Source organism: Jaculus jaculus, chromosome 6 (genome assembly GCF_020740685.1).
Source record: "Jaculus jaculus isolate mJacJac1 chromosome 6, mJacJac1.mat.Y.cur, whole genome shotgun sequence".
NCBI lineage: Eukaryota > Metazoa > Chordata > Mammalia > Rodentia > Dipodidae > Jaculus > Jaculus jaculus.
The window spans coordinates 110,687,991-110,703,919 of record NC_059107.1 but is presented as its reverse complement, the minus strand read 5'-3'; the positions used below and the strand labels follow the sequence as shown (position 1 = coordinate 110,703,919).

At 40.0% G+C, this 15,929-nt stretch overlaps 1 protein-coding gene across 1 annotated transcript in view; it reads right to left on the bottom strand.

Annotated features, from left to right (window-relative positions):
* The window catches only part of Cand1 (cullin associated and neddylation dissociated 1), a 41,545-nt gene extending 25,904 nt beyond the window's left edge, over positions 1–15,641 (bottom strand). The window contains exons 1-2 of the mRNA XM_004650075.3: positions 15,234–15,641; positions 4,874–5,017 (exon numbers count right to left, since the gene is read on the bottom strand). Of these exons, the coding sequence (XP_004650132.2) occupies positions 4,874–5,017; positions 15,234–15,301 (212 nt within the window). The 5' untranslated portion in view covers positions 15,302–15,641. The remainder of the gene's footprint in view (positions 1–4,873; positions 5,018–15,233) is intronic.
* Between the last annotated feature and the right edge of the window lie 288 nt (positions 15,642–15,929).

Here is a 15,929-nt window from a genome sequence, read left to right as displayed (position 1 = left end):
CTCGCATATCCTACCTATAACACTTGGCCCAGCCCTCTTTTTACTTTTCCTTCTAGACACAATCTCACGAAACTGCCCATACTACCATTAAATTGCTTTGTTGCTTAGGGAGGCCTAAAACTTAACTACTTTCTGGCCTCAGCCCCCTAAATAGTTGGGATTAAGGTTTTGCCATGAAGTCCTGCAATGTGGCATTCATTCTCTCAGAAAGTTAAATGAACAATAGTAAATTCATTCTTAGATGTCCATCAGTAAGAAAGAGACACATGTCCTAAAAGGGATTGGTTCAAGAATATTCATCAGTACACAATAGCAAACTCTGGGGAAAAAAAAAAAAACAAAAACAGCTGAATAAACAAATTATAACATCAAGACTACTAATTTTTAAGAGATACACACTAATATAAATAACATGGATAAATTTCACAGATGAGACAAATGACACAAAAGAGCATATACTGTATGATTTCATTTACATAAAGTTTTTTTTTTTTCTTTTCGGTTTTTCAAGGTAAGGTTTTACTCTAGCTCAGGCTGGCTGACCTGGAATTCACTATGTAGTCTCTCAGGGTAGCCTTGAACTTGTGGCAATCCTCCTACCTCTGCCTCCTAAGTGCTGGCATTAAAAGTGTACGCCACCATGACCGACTACATGAAGTTTTGTAACAGGCAAAGCTAATTTATAGTAAAGAAATCCTGAACAATAGTGATCTTGACTCAGGATACTGTACAAGGACACAGTCTGACCATACAATCTTTTGAAAAAGGTTCATTTCCCCATTCCGGGGTCGTGTTATCTTCATAACATACTTCACTGTCTATTAATAGCCCAATGCCTAAACTGCTTTGATTAGAGAGGTAACAGTTTATATTTTTAAATTTTTACAGGGTCAGCATACTACTCCTATAAAATGCTTAAACTTTTTAAAATTTGCTCAGCTACCTTACACACATGCCCACCCCCAACTCCAACACATTCAAATCAATCTGTGTAGCTTCAATTAATTTAGCATTTTATTAACCTATAATGAGCTGGCAATTTTCTGGTGTTGAGTTGTTCAATCCAAGGACATAAGATATCTTTCCTTTTATTCAAGTAAAAATTTTTCTATCAATGATTACGATAGTCACACTCCCATTCTTCCCTGTAAGTTTTGAAAAAAGCTAAAACTATAACCTTACTTCATACAATGCTCCCTTCCAAGATCACCACTATAACTTTTTTTTCTTTTGGTTTTTCGAGGTAGGGTTTCAATCTAGTTCAGGCTGTCCTGAAATTCATTACATAGTCTCAGGGTGGCCTCAAACACATGGTGATCCTCCTACCTCTGCCTCCCCAAGTGCTGAGAGTAAAGGCATGAGCCACCACGCTCAGATCACTGTAACATTTTTTGTTACATTTCCTCCTAAGAATTTTGTCTTTCTGACATTTTATGTGGATATTCAATTCCATCATATCTAAATGGCTAGAGATACTTGTATGAAAAACAACTAATTTTGTAAAGTTTATGTACTGCTACCTCTTTGAACTGTTTCTATTTCTTTGGTTGGCTTGATTTTTCCATGTAGTACACTTTTTCAATTCTTATGCTTGTAATTGCTAGTTCCTACTCCAATCTTGTCGTAGTGGCAATCTCTTCAAAATAAACAAAGTAGAAGCAGATATCCTTAACCTTAGTAAAATGTAAGTGCATCTTACATTCCATGAGTTTTTGGATAAAAGTAAATTTTAATGTTAAAGAAGGACCAATCAATTCCTACATTACTAAATGTTTACTAAAAACAAATGATGAATTGTCAAGTGGGATTAAGCATCTTTGATCTGTATTTCACTTTAATAGCAGTGAGCAAGACACTGGTTAATGGAAATGTTTTCACTTCTGTAATGAAACTAAGTAACCAAAAGTATTTTTGTTATTGTCTTTTACTAAATGAAGAATCAATCAATGTGCCATCTAGTCTATGTCTCTGCAATTCAGATTTTTCTTCCTTTGACATATTAACCTTTTGTTGAGGGGGAGGGGTCCAGGTAGGGTCTCACTCTAGACCAGGCTGCCCTGGAATTCACTCTGGAGTCTCAGAGTGGCCTTGAACTCATTGACACTCCTACCTCTGCCTCCCAAGGTGCTGGGATTAAAGTAAAGGCATGCACCACCACACCATGCTAACATGATGAAATTAAATAGTTGTATTAAGAAAGCATGCATAGCCAGGCGTGGTGGCACATGCCTTTATTCCCAGCACTTGGGAGGCAGAGGTAGGAGGATTGCCGTGAGTTCGAGGCCACCCTGAGACTCCAGAGTGAATTCCAGGTCAGCCTGGTCTAGTGCGAGACCCTACCTCGAAAAACCAAAAAAAATTAAAAAAAAAAATGAAATATAATGTAGTGATAATTAAGAGAACATACCAAGACCAAGTGGGTTTTACTCCAGTAATGTAAGGGTGATGAGCTTAATATTGTGTGCTTTCTTTTCCTGTTTTGTTTTGGTTTTGGTTTTTCTCAAGGTAAGCCCAGGCTGACCTGGAATTCACTCTGGAGTCTCAGGGTGGCCTCCAACTCACAGCAATCCTCCTACTTCTGCCTCCTGAGTGCTGGGATTAAAGGCTGTGCCACCACGCCTGGCTTATTTTTATTTATTTGAGAGTGACAAGACAGAGAAAGAGGCAGATAGAGAAAGAGGGAGAATGGGCACACCAGGGCCTCCAGCCACTGCCAACAAAATCCTGATCAAGCATCCTCTTGTGCATCTGGCTAATGTGGGTCCTAGGGAATCAAGCCTTAAACCCGGGTCCTTAGGCTTCACAGGCAAGTGCTTAACCGCTAAGCCATCTCTCCAGCCCACTACATTTTACTTTAAACATTTATATAAAACTGGTGTCTGGTCTCCCCTTTTAGTGTTATCTTTACTCAGGATTTGGTATCAGTTACTAGCTTACAAGAAAGTCTGGAGATTTCCAGATTTACTCTTATGTTCTGCAACAGTTCTATCCATTCTTTGAGGTTTCAAAGACATCCGTGAAAGATTTCTCAACCTTTCTTTAGGATGATAAGCAAGTCAGTCCGTTCCCCCCCCACACACAGACATTTCTTCATCCATTATCATGATGTTCTATCCTAATACATTCATTTACAACTTAATTCCTTTACTTGTGTGTGTGTGTGTGTGTGTGTGTGTGTGTGTGCTGTCTCTTTCCTAAACCCCCCACCCAGTGCTGGGTATGTAGCCCAGTGATGCACAAATGCTAAGCAAACACTCCACAAGCTATAGATACAGATCCTCCATCTCTTTATTTATAAATCCAACTATAAAAGCAATCAAAAGGTTTTCAAAAACTCTCTAGCTCCTATGCTGAGATCACTTGCTTTCTACATCACTTTTTATTGTTGTTGGTTTTTCAAGGTAGGGTCACAATTTAGCCTAAGCTGACCTGGAACTCAACTCTGCAGTCTCAAACTGGTCTCAAACTTTCAAAGATCCTCCTACCTCTATCTCTTGAGTGCTGGAATTAAAAGCATGTGCCACCATGGCCGGCTCTACCTCACTTTTGAAAGATACATTTTATTTTTAACTTGTAAAGGCCACAAGTTAAAGAAATTTGTACTGCAGGTTTAGAAATTCCATTCTAAGTTCTATGTTAGAATTAGAAATTCTATGTTGACCAATGATTGCTCACTTTTTGCCTACTTTTATAAGCAGAATTGTAAAAGATTAGCCTGGAACTAACTTAAAGCCTTTCTGCAAATCTAAAGAAATAACAGGGCAATGCTGTGCTTAAACTGATACTGGAAGTAAGGTGGCATACAAGGTAACAGATAATCCCATAGATAAACCAGGTATTTTATTTACTAACAACTTACTTTGTAAACTAAGGTCTAAAATTTGGCATTCATAAATTTAACCTGAGAGGCAGAGGCAAGAGGATCAGAAGCTAAAGGTCATCCTCAGCTACACAGTAAGTTTTAATGCCAGCACAGTGTATATGAAACCTTGTCTCAAAATGAATAAATAAATAAATGATAATTTTTATCTTACCTGTTCATGCATTCTTTCATTCAGTCAACACTACTAAGGATTGCACCTAATCTCATGTATGTTTGCTAAGTGCTCTCGCACTGAGCCAACCTCTGCCTTCATTTTGCTTGTTTACCTTGAGACAGGGTTTCACTAAATTGTTCAGACAAGCCTTGAATTTCAATCCCTCCTGCTCACCCTCCTAAATAGCTGAATTACAGGACTGTATCACCAAACCTGGCTTTAATTAGTTTAAAAAGAATTCAGTGAAAATTAGAATGCTGTGCCCTACCACAAGTAACAAATGCAAGAAGCTCCTACTACACTGTCTATCAAAAGACAATCAGAACCCCCACACCCTTTTTGTAGACTTTGTAATCATAATATGATCAGTGGTTTCTAAGCTAATTATCATCTAAATCTGCATTCACCTATTCCTTTTTCCTTTCCTTCTTTGGCACAGGGGCTCCCTATGTAGCCAAGTTGGCTTTGAGATCTCCTGCCTCAGCTTCCTGACTGCTGTCATTCTTTATTAAGATTTTTATTACTTTTCCAGGTCGTTGAACTTTTTTTAAAAATATTACATACCTACTGGAACATTAACAGTAAGAGGTCAAGTAGGGCTTTCAATCCTAACCTCACTCTGCTCCCCCATCCCTGTCCCCCAAAAATCAGGCAATGGGCAAACAAGTAAAAGAAAGCATATTGTTTTTGGAGGAAACATAACCATACATATCAAGCATAATCACTAAACATTTATTCTCAAAAAAAAAAAACCTTCTAGGAAGACATGGTATGAGACCCAGACTAATTATCAATTATCTGTTTTTAAGAGTAAGCAAGCAAAATATGTAACTTACCACTTAACGGCTAAATTCTGTACCTCACCATTTTTATCTTCTAATAACTTCAAGATCATTTTCACTACTTTCCTTTCACTATCATCATCCAACTTGATGGAATCTTTCTGCAGTTCTGTCATCAAATCATTTGTAGCCATAAACCTATTAAAATAAAATTGTTATTCAAAAATTTTAAATCATCACAAATTTAAAGTATTACTTAAAGAAAAGGATAACAAGGGCTGGAGAGATGGTTTAGTGGTTAAGGCATTTGCCTGCAAAGCCTAAGGACCAGGTTCAATTCTCCAGTACACATACAGAGCCAGATGCATAAAGTGGCACATGCATCTGGAGTTCCTTTGCAGTGGCTTTAGGCCCCGATGCTCCCATTCTGTCTCTCTCTCTCTCTGCTTGCAAGTAAATAAAACTTTAAAAAGGATAACAATACTTAAAACTCAATTTCAGACAGATAAAATAGTACTTTGTATACTACATTGAGAAATAGTATTTAATTGAAAGTAGTGTAAATTTTCCAATACAAAGTCTTATCTCTATCCCCACCCCATTACTAGGTAGCCAGGTTTACTTTGAAATCATGAAGAAATGATTCTAGAATTATTCTACCTGGCATCCACATCTCTCCGCTTAAGAACCATGGGCAAAGTAACACTTAGCTGGCTAGACCAAAAAATAAAATAAAATAAAACCCAAGTGAAATATCATTTGATCATAGCTCTAAATAAAAGGTTGTCTACTGGATAGAGGATAATACAGTCTTTAGATTTCTTCTCTCCATGCAGGTTACAGAAAATGTATGGTTTTAAAATTAACTCTTCATAATAAAGCCACATGAAGACCAACAAGTAAATAAAATTTTCTCATAACTCTTGGTTCATCTCTACCTGAAAAAAATCCAATAAAAATTACTTAACATCTTTTATTATTTTATTTTAACCAGATAAGGTTGAATATAAATTTAATTATTATATAGAAATGTCAAAATTCATGTTTAAACTAAAATAACACAATAACTAACATCTACTGCAGCATGCAACTGATAAATAACTATGGAGATAATCTGGTACTGTGGTAAAGGTGGACAAAAACAGCTTAATTTGGCAATTTAGTAAGGAAATCACTTCAGAGTCAGAGGTAGGAGGATTGCTGTGAGTTCAAGGCCACCCTGAGCTAGAGTAAGACACTACTTCAAGAAACAAAAAACAAAAAGTGACAGCAAGCACACAGCTCAATTTTTTCTGTGTTCTATAAAACTGCTTATGAAGAAAAGCCCTGTGGGCTGGAGAGATGGCTTAGTGGTCAAGGTACTTAACTGCTAAGGCAAAGGACCCTGGTTCAATTCCCCAGGACCCACATAAGCCAGATGCACAAGGGGGAATATGTATCTGGAGTTCATCTGCAGCAGCTAGAGGCCCTAACGCACCCATTCTCTCTCTACCTATCTGTTTCTCTCTCTCTCTCACATAAGTTATAAAAAATTGAAGAAAAGCTTGTATTCACATTGATTGGGGCGATACAAGATAAGACATTTACTTTTAAACCTTTGACAATATTCTAATGGGAGCTTCTCCTCATTATAAAATATTACAATAACAAAAGATCAGAGTCACAAAATTCTCATTAACATTCTAAAGTAAAAAAGGAAACACAGACCATTAATACAGGTGCTTCTATACACACAAAGCAATGAAAACTTTTTAGCCATTTTACCTAACATACATCACTCAATAGGTTATAACACAAGACTTTTTGTAATGCTAGCTGCAGGTTTCATTGAAAAAAAAAACAGTGATTATCACTTTAAGTAGATAATCCCAAGTAAATTGATAGTTTTGCTGGTATACAACTTCAACTCTTTATTCATCATTTAGTTAGTCACTATTATGCTAAAGAGCCTCAAATAAAAGCTAAAGTAAGCCTTAACCCTCAACATCATAGAACATGTATTCCAATAATCCACTGATTCAATGATTAAAAGATAAATGTTACTACTTAAAAACTGAAACTGACTACCAGCAAAATTACCAACAGTATTACTTTTAACCATCAGAAAAACTGGATTGAGATAGTAATGAACCAAGAATGACTTCTCAATGTGAATCTTAAAAATGGAAAAAAAAAAAAACTTTCTTTCATTCATCTGACATAAAAATTTAGACAATAAATCCTCCTATCAGGAGACTATATGACCAGTTGGAAAGATGTTTGTAGCAGACTCAAAAGCTAACTAGGTTGGGTGTGGTGGCACATACCTAAAATCCCAGCACTTCGGAGGTGGAGGTAGACTACATAGTCAATTCCTGGACTAGAGAGTAAGATACTACCTCAAAAAGGTTAACTAGGCAATGTCAGTTCCACACACAACTGTTTAGGCATGGATCTAAGGCAGAGATGACACAGACTCAATTTGTTACCCTTTTGTCATCTGATGGGATACTACACTGACAATTCTCATTCTTACATGACTGTTAAAAATATCTATTTTGGGGCTGGAGAGATGGCTTAGCGGTTAAGCTCTTGCCTGTGAAGCCTAAGGACCCCAGTTCGAGGCTTGGTTCCCCAGGTCCCACGTTAGCCAGATGCACAAGGGGGTGCATGCGTCTGGAGTTCGTTTGCAGAGGCTGGAAGCCCTGGCGTGCCCATTCTCTCTCTCCGTCTATCTGTCTTTCTCTCTGTGTCTGTCACTCTCAAATAAATAAATTAAAAAAAAAATTCTATTTTTAACGAGAAGCTGGAGGGTGCTAACATAGTCCTGTAAGAGGCAGAAGGACCAGGAATCCAAGATCATCATCAGCTATATAATGAGTTTGATGCCAGTCTGGGTTACAAGAGACTCAAGATTCAAAAGAAACAAAAATGCTCAAGAGAACACCAAAGGAGTTGCCTGCTAATTCAGATCTCATAGGAAGAACAGACTTCATGGGGAACATTGGGTTGGGAGTTTTTTCTCTTGCAAGATAGTCATGGAATGGCCCTGCATAGCATCTCTGAGTAAAGAACTATAGATAGAATTCACTGGTTGGAGTGCAGAAACTTACTTAACAAAGAAAACTAATGATGAATATGTAGCGTGAAGTCAAACTGGATATGACTCTACACATTCATTCACTATGCAATGAAAAATGTACATACCATGTACTCTATGAGCTGCTAGTCAAAATAGATGTGATCCTTGTTTTTGGAGCTCATATTACAATTTAGTAAATATACAAACTTTTATGGTACACTGAATTAAGAGCTATCAGTAGAAATGGGGGAGGGTACAGTCAATCCTCATAGTTCAAAGACTACATATCTGTAAACTAGCCCCATTAAAAATTATTTTTAAGTCCAAAATGAATACTTCACATCTCAATAATCATGTGCAGACAAGTGCAGAGTGGTGAAAAATGTGAGTCACACAACATACACATGTTCTCAGATGCAGCAGAATTCTGCTTCCTGGAGTTTTAGCTTCCACACTGGAAACAGTATTTTTTCTAGACTAGTGCCTTGTTTTTCATATTTGTACTTTTTGTTGGTGATTCTACAATTCAATATAGATTTCATGCATAGTAGTGAAGTGCCATCTGCCATTTTTAAATTCAGGAAGACTGTGATGTCCCTTCTGGGAAAAAAATATGGGTTAAATAAGCTTCATTCAGGAATGCGTTACAGTGTTATTAGCTGTGAGTTCAATGGCTAATTAACCACACTAGTTATCTTTAACATACACAGAGAACTAGATTATCAACAAATTAGTTGATGAGAACACAGGAATCAGAGGCTCACAGGCATTAAATTTCATAATCCTAAAAGCAATGGTTCAGTATTTGCAGGAACTTTGGAGAACGTATTACTATAAACAGTAAAGGCCTAGTACTTGAACTCACAAGGTAAAATTAATTACACAGTTTTCCAAAACAGGTTACATGTAGGGATAGTAAGGGGTAAGTTAAGAAGTGGAAAGAAAGCTGGAGGGATGGCTTAGCAGTTAAGGTGTTTGCAAGCAAAGCCAAAGGACCCAGGTTAGAGTCCCCAGGACCCACGTTAGCCAGATGCACAAGGTGGTGCATGCATCTGGAGTTTGTTTGCATTGGCTGGAGGCCCATGGCGCACCCATTCATTCTCTTTCTCTGTCAAATAAATAAATTTATTAATTAAAAAAGAAGTAGAAAGAGAAACACAATACCTGGGTATTAAAGGCAGTTGCTATCTCCATTGAGTCTTAATGTAAACTGCCTCATCAGATATACAATGATCCATCCTGAACCATGGTGTTTCTAATCTTAAGCAACAAAGTGCAAACCAAACACCATGAATTAATATCCTATAACTCAACTTTGTTAATAGCCAGAAGTGGGAACAGAGAAACAAAAATAGTAGCCCATGACATCCAGAAACTGACCTGAGGCTCATACCAACACCTCAATGTTATCACAAACTGATTTGATGTTCAAGTATACTTTTCCCTTAGATTTAAGACTATTGCAGACGGGCATGGTGGCACAGGTCTTTAATCCCAGCACTCAGGAGGCGGAGGTAGGAGGATCAACGTGAGGCCGTGAGTTTGAGGCCACCCTGAGACTCAAGCCAGCCTGGGCTAGAGTGAGACCCTACCTCGAAAAACTTAAAAAAAAAAAAAAAAAAGACTTAGACTTGTAGACAAAGTTTCTGAGCAACAGTAACTACCAAATGTTCCCTCTTGTCAAATGAGTGACTGCTACTTAACCCAATGCAGATGAGATCTGCACTCTATAAAATTTAGGATGATAAATCATGCAACTGCCTGCACTTTCTGAGCCCAGTTCCGCTTCCTTCTACAATACTCAAAACCAGGTTCCATTTAGCAATCTCTTACTGAGATACGGAATACCCACTAACTTTACTTTTCCTCACTGTAATGAGCAATATGGCTAATCTGAAGGCAGGGATACTATGTAAGAAAATTACAAAAGATAAAAAGTGGCAACAGTGCTTAAGAGTAAAACAGAAAAGTAAAGAAAATCCTCTAAATTTGTTTCATGAGGAGATAGGTATTTGAGGGAGAGTAGTTTCAGTAAATTCAGATAGGTACTAGCTAAGAAGTATGAAGCTAATCTTTTAGTCAGTGGGAATTAAAGAAACAGCCATCAGTTGTGATATTTAAGAGTAAAACAAAACATCAACACAAATGAACAGAGTGAATAGCAAATCAGATGGGAAAGAGCCTGAGATCAGGAGACTAATTTGAGAAATAACCATCAAAGATTTAAGAGGTGATTGGACGACAGTGACATCCAGGTGGAGGACTGTTAGGGATTTTCAGTGAATGTATCTAAGGTTTTTCCAACTCTTAAGTCTATGATTCCAATACTTTTATTTTAAAGCTTCCAATATTCAAACCACCTAAACAAATAAACTTGGTATAACATAAACCAAGGTAGGAAATGCTTATATTCTTCAATATAGTAAATTATCTTAACATTATATCAAATAGCATTGAGAAAGATATGCTGATTTTACAATGGTTTCTTAAATTCTTACATACTTTTTAAATTCCTCTGGAACTGAAATGCAATTCACTTGGAGAGATGTCAGAGGGCCAATAAACTAGACAAGAAAATTCAGTTAAAACCAGGTCCCTATTCCTAAGAACTTCCCTGAACCAAGGGCTGCCACCATACTGTAAAAAAATCACCCCCTTTCCCCAGTGACGTTCATGGGGTGTGCTTTCATGCATACTTCTAAGACTTCATTCAGATCTCTTCACTGACATGAATTTCTGCTTTAATCTTCTCTACCACTCAATACCCAATGCCTACGTAGTGCTCTACCAAACTATCCTAACCATTCAATGGGCATGTAGATTCACTGAGGGCAAACAGTGGACACTCAACTTTAAAAAAATATTTTTTTTTTGTTTATTTATTTGAGAGCAACAGAGAGAAAGAGGCGGGGGGGGGGGGGGAGAAAGGATGGGCAAGCCAGTGCCTCCAGCCACTGCAAACGAACTTCAGATGCGTGCATCCCTTTGTGCATCTGGCTAACATCGGTCCTGGGGAACCAAGCCTCGAACCGGGGTCCTTAGGCTTCGTAGGCAAATGCTTAACCACTAAACCATCTCTCCAGTCATACACTCAATTTTCTGAAGTTTCTCCAAAAGAATTAGTAAAAGCATCTACCAGAACAAAATACTTTATATACCTAATTTTAGAAGCAACCTCTATTTAAGGCCTGATTGAGAATGTCCCAGGTCAAAATCCCAGAGAGGCAGCATAAATTAAGCATTCATTAATAAAGAGATATCAGAAATCCCAGATCTACTGTTTGACTGAGGGCCAATACTTAACTAACCCAAATCTGTTTCCCCAACTCTTAATAGAAAATTTACTATCCACTTTTACCAGCATCATTAAGAATAAAATCAAATTTATGAAACTAAGCAACAGAAATATGATTATGAATAGAGATAGAAGTATTTTCTTTAGCTTTTGATTCTTTGCAAGTTTGATTCACTTGAGGTAATGAATGAGGTATATGAAAGTAAGTTCTCAGCCCACTGCAGTTAGTATTAATAGCCACTGAGTACTAAGAGTGTTTATTCACATTAAAGCTTTCACTTCTATCTAAAAAATTACCTGCCTACTAACTAAATCATTGTATTTGTACTCTTTGCTCCTTGAGCACACCCGTAAAGGTCTTTAACTTAAGTAACTAATACACAGCAGTATAAAGGTTTTCGGGGAGGGAGGGTGGAATAAAGCCTGACACACTTAAGTGTTTCTGCTGGGGAAGAGGCAGTTAAGACATTTGCCTGTGGAGCCTAAGGATCCAGGCCCAATTTCCCACGTAAGCCAGATGCACATGGTGGCACATGCATCTGGAGTTTGTTTGCAGTGGCTGAAGGCCCTGGCATGCCCATTCTATCTCCCTCCCTCCCTCTCAATCACTAATAAATAATTAATAAATAAAAATATTAAAGTTGAATAAAAATAAAATCCTGAAAGTTGGGGGCTGGAGAAATGGCTCACAGGTTAAGGGACTTGCTGCAAAGCCTAACAACCCAGGTTCAATTCCCCAGTACCCACATGAAGCCAGATGCACACAGTGGCACATGCATATGGGATTTTTTGCAGAGGCTAGAGGCTCTGGAGTGCCTATTCTCAATATCCACTCTTGCAAATAAATACAAGAATAGAAAAGTTTTTTTTTTAATTTTTAATGTTTTTTTTATTTTATTTTATTTTTTAATTTTTATTTATTTATTTGAGAGCGACAGACACAGAAAGACAGATAGAGGGAGAGAGAGAGAATGGGCGTGCCAGGGCTTCCAGCCTCTGCAAATGACCTCCAGACGCGTGCGCCCCCTTGTGCATCTGGCTAACGTGGGACCTGGGGAACCGAGCCTCGAACCAGGGTCCTTAGGCTTCACAGGCAAGCGCTTAACCGCTAAGCCATCTCTCCAGCCCAAGAATAGAAAAGTTTTAAAATCCTGAAAGTTCAAAGTTTAAAGTCTGTACTAGGTTCTGTATCTTCCTCTGACTTACTAAAATGTGTTATCTAAATACAAACCTAAAAAGATTTAGTCTGTACAAGAGTTTTTGTAGCTACCAAGCATGAGAGCCTCTTAGAAGTGAAAATATAATTAACCTCTAACTGAGCAGCTTGCTCAAGAGCTCACAATTCACAACAAAGTATCACACATGACAATGGGCAGATCTGGTGACTATGCTTAATTCTCTTTGGATTTTCTCAATAAAACTGTTCCTTCATTTGACTGCGTTGTTTTTTTTTTCTCCATTCCTTAGCACAAAGTAGTGTTTTACATATGCATTCCATATTAGTTAACCTTGTCCTCAAATCCTTCTGGCAATTTTATTTTAAAATATGTAATAACAAATCTTGGTATTTACAACAAAGTAAATTTCTAATGAGAACCAAGCATCATTTTCTTAGAAACTATGTAAATACCTACATACTGAAAATATAAATACTCAAAATACCTTATTCCAAATATGTTATTTTAATTTGCCTTTGAAATGTCTGAAATGTGGGGCTGGAGAGATGGCTTAACAGTTAAAACGCTTGCCTATGAAGCCAAAGGACCCAGGTTCAATTCTCCAGTACCCAGATGAAACCAGATGCACAAGGGGGCGCATGCATCTGGAGTTTGTTTGCTGTGGCTAGAGGCCCTGGAGCACCCATTCTCTGTCTCCCTCTCTCTCTCACTACTTACAATAAATTAATTAAATAAAAAAATTATTTGAAATGTGATGTACAAATGTGTTTCAGTTCCAAAGACTTGTTAACCATATGGTTAAGATATATTACAAAAGTCTTTATGGGCTGGAGAGATGGCTTAGCGGTTAAGCGCTTGCCTGTGAAGCCCAAGGACCCTGGTTTGAGGCTCGGTTCCCCAGGTCCCACGTTAGCCAGATGCACAAGGGGGCGCACGCGTCTGGAGTTCGTTTGGAGAGGCTGGAAGCCCTGGCGTGCCCATTCCCTCTCTCTCTCCCTCTGTCTTTCTCTCTGTGTCTGTCGCTCTCAAATAAATAAATAATTTTTTTTAAAAAAAGTCTTTAAAACAGAGTTAGTAAAAATATTTTAATGTAAAATTACTGAAAGTCATTATACTAAAGATAATATTAGCTAACCATTAGAACTGTATCAATAGTATACTCAATCCTCCAAGCAATGCTGTGATTCACACCAACCCAAAGGTTCAGAAATCACTAGTTTACATCAAGGAATTGCTATTTCTTTCATTAAAATGTTTACTTAAAAACAAAGCAGGGACTGGAGAGATGGTTTAGCTGTTAAGTACTTGCCTATGAAGCCTAAGGACCCCGGTTTGAGGCTCAATTTCCCAGTACCCATGTAAGCCAGACGCACAAGGTGACACATGCATCTGGAGTTCCTTTGCAGTGACTGGAATCACATTCATATCTTATAGTTTAAAAAAGAGTTTTGTGTATATTTCATTCATTTATTTAAATTTGAAGGTTTCAGGGCAAACGAAGATTCAAAGGGAATCTAGCAGGGCAGTTTTGATTCTATAACTATTAACTACACAAATGTAAAACTTCAAAATGCCCTAAATCTGTCACTTCTATCCCCTAACACAACGCTAAAATATTTAGCATTGGGATACACATTTAACACTTTAAAAGATCCCCTGGTAACAAAACTTTTTTTTTTTTTTAAGAATACGTGGTTTTGGAGTCATAGAAGCAACAGTTGATTTCACTGACCGTATTAATATGCCAGCATATCAGTTTAACTAGGTACAAGGTAATCAATTCTCGGTAATTTTCTTCAGATAGGATCTGGACACAAATGCTCAGGTGTTAAAACGGGTAGTTCGTACAACAAAACTCAAAGTTCTTTAGACAAACTTTTAAATCAAAAGTTCAAAATTACATCTACTGAAGCGTTAGAGAACAACAAAAAAAAAACCACATAAAAAGGCTTTCCCTCTTTTCTTTTAACTAAGGCTTATTTGTGAAGGAACAGTGGGTCAAGATGAGAGGGATGCAATCATCACTCTAAAGAAAGAAAAACAACACTACTAAGATAATCTGTGAAAATACAACATCTTTAGTATGCACGTAACAAGAACTTGAAACCAACAGTCCAAGTCTCCTGGAACAGAATTAACGTAACAGGGTTTCATGTTCACTAGTTCCTCTGCAAAAAAGGGCTCGTTTCTACAAGGCTCAGCAATTTACCCCGTGGCAGTGATTTTGTATGTCGGGCTACGAAGCCTGAAACCCCGAGATCCTGCGTGGGTTTGACCTGAGCAGGCAAATTGACAGCGACGCTGGCGGGAAAACCCAGTGGGCCAAGTTTCCTCCACACCGACTCCCCTCCCCCTTCTTCCCACTCCCCCGCCCTCCAAGACAAGGAATTATCCAAAGAAAAATCCAACCAGCAAAGAAAGAGCTCAAAAACAAAGTTCCTCGTTACACCCGCTGGCACATGCGGGGAAGGAGGCTGCTGCAGGCCCGGCGAGCAAGAAGCAGGGCCCGGCGTGCAGGGCAGAGCGGCCTAGCGCCGCGGGAAGGCCGGCGTGTAGGCCCGGCCGCCCGCCCTCCCGGCCTGGACCGGGGGGATGCTCTCGCCCCCTTTGCACTACGTGGGACACTACTTTGGTGGCTCTGGAGTGAGGGTGACGGGGACAAACAATGCGGTGGGGACGCTGGGAGACGCGGAAAAGGAGAAAGGTGCAGGCGGACAACGGCCTGGAGGGAAGGATGGGGGAGGGGGCGGGAACGAGCGCCGCGGGGATCCCGGGGCTCAGGGGCGGGCCGGGGAGCGCGAGGCCTGCGCGAGGGCCAGGGCCGCGGAAGGGGGGACCCCGAGGTAGGTGGGGGGTAAGGGGATTGGATTTCGGCCTCACCTAAAGTCCTTGTCGCTGGATGTCATTTTCTCCAGCAAATTAGAAATGTGGTACGAGGCGCTCGCCATGTTGCCGGCCTCGATCCCGCCCGCCGGCGCGGAGGCTGCGGCTGCCGCTGCGGCTGGGGCTCCTCCTCTCGACCGCGGCGGAACCCACTTCCAGGGTCGCGGGGCGACGCTCTGCACAAGCGCCCGCCTCCACAGCACGGCCCCTCGGCGGCGAGACTTGGGCCTGCTCCAGGGGAAAGCGAAAGCGACGGGGGCGGCCTAACGACGGCGCTGCCCGCGGGAAGACGAGCTCATGGGCGCTGGGACGCACGGCCCGGACTCTCCTGGAAGCCAGACACTTCCACTCGGGCCGTCTCGCTCCCACTCCCTCCGCACTCGCTCCCCAGGGCGAGCGGCCAAAGCCCGCCTCCTCCGCTACGCACTAGGGCGGGGGGGCGGGGCGGAGCGGCGACGCCACGGGACGGCGGGGTCGGAGGTCACGGAGCCCGCCCCCCCACGCACGTTGTCCAGGCGCTAGTTAAAGGGCGATTCAGTTGGCTGTGACCTGTGTCAATCTTGGCGTGGACCGCCTCACCGGAGGCATGACAACGCCGAAAAGAGAAGTTCTCGCGAGACCTTAAAGCTGACGGTTAAAGGATGGGGGAAGCCCAGTGGAAAGGGCCGGGATATGAGAATAGTGGAGTTTTCT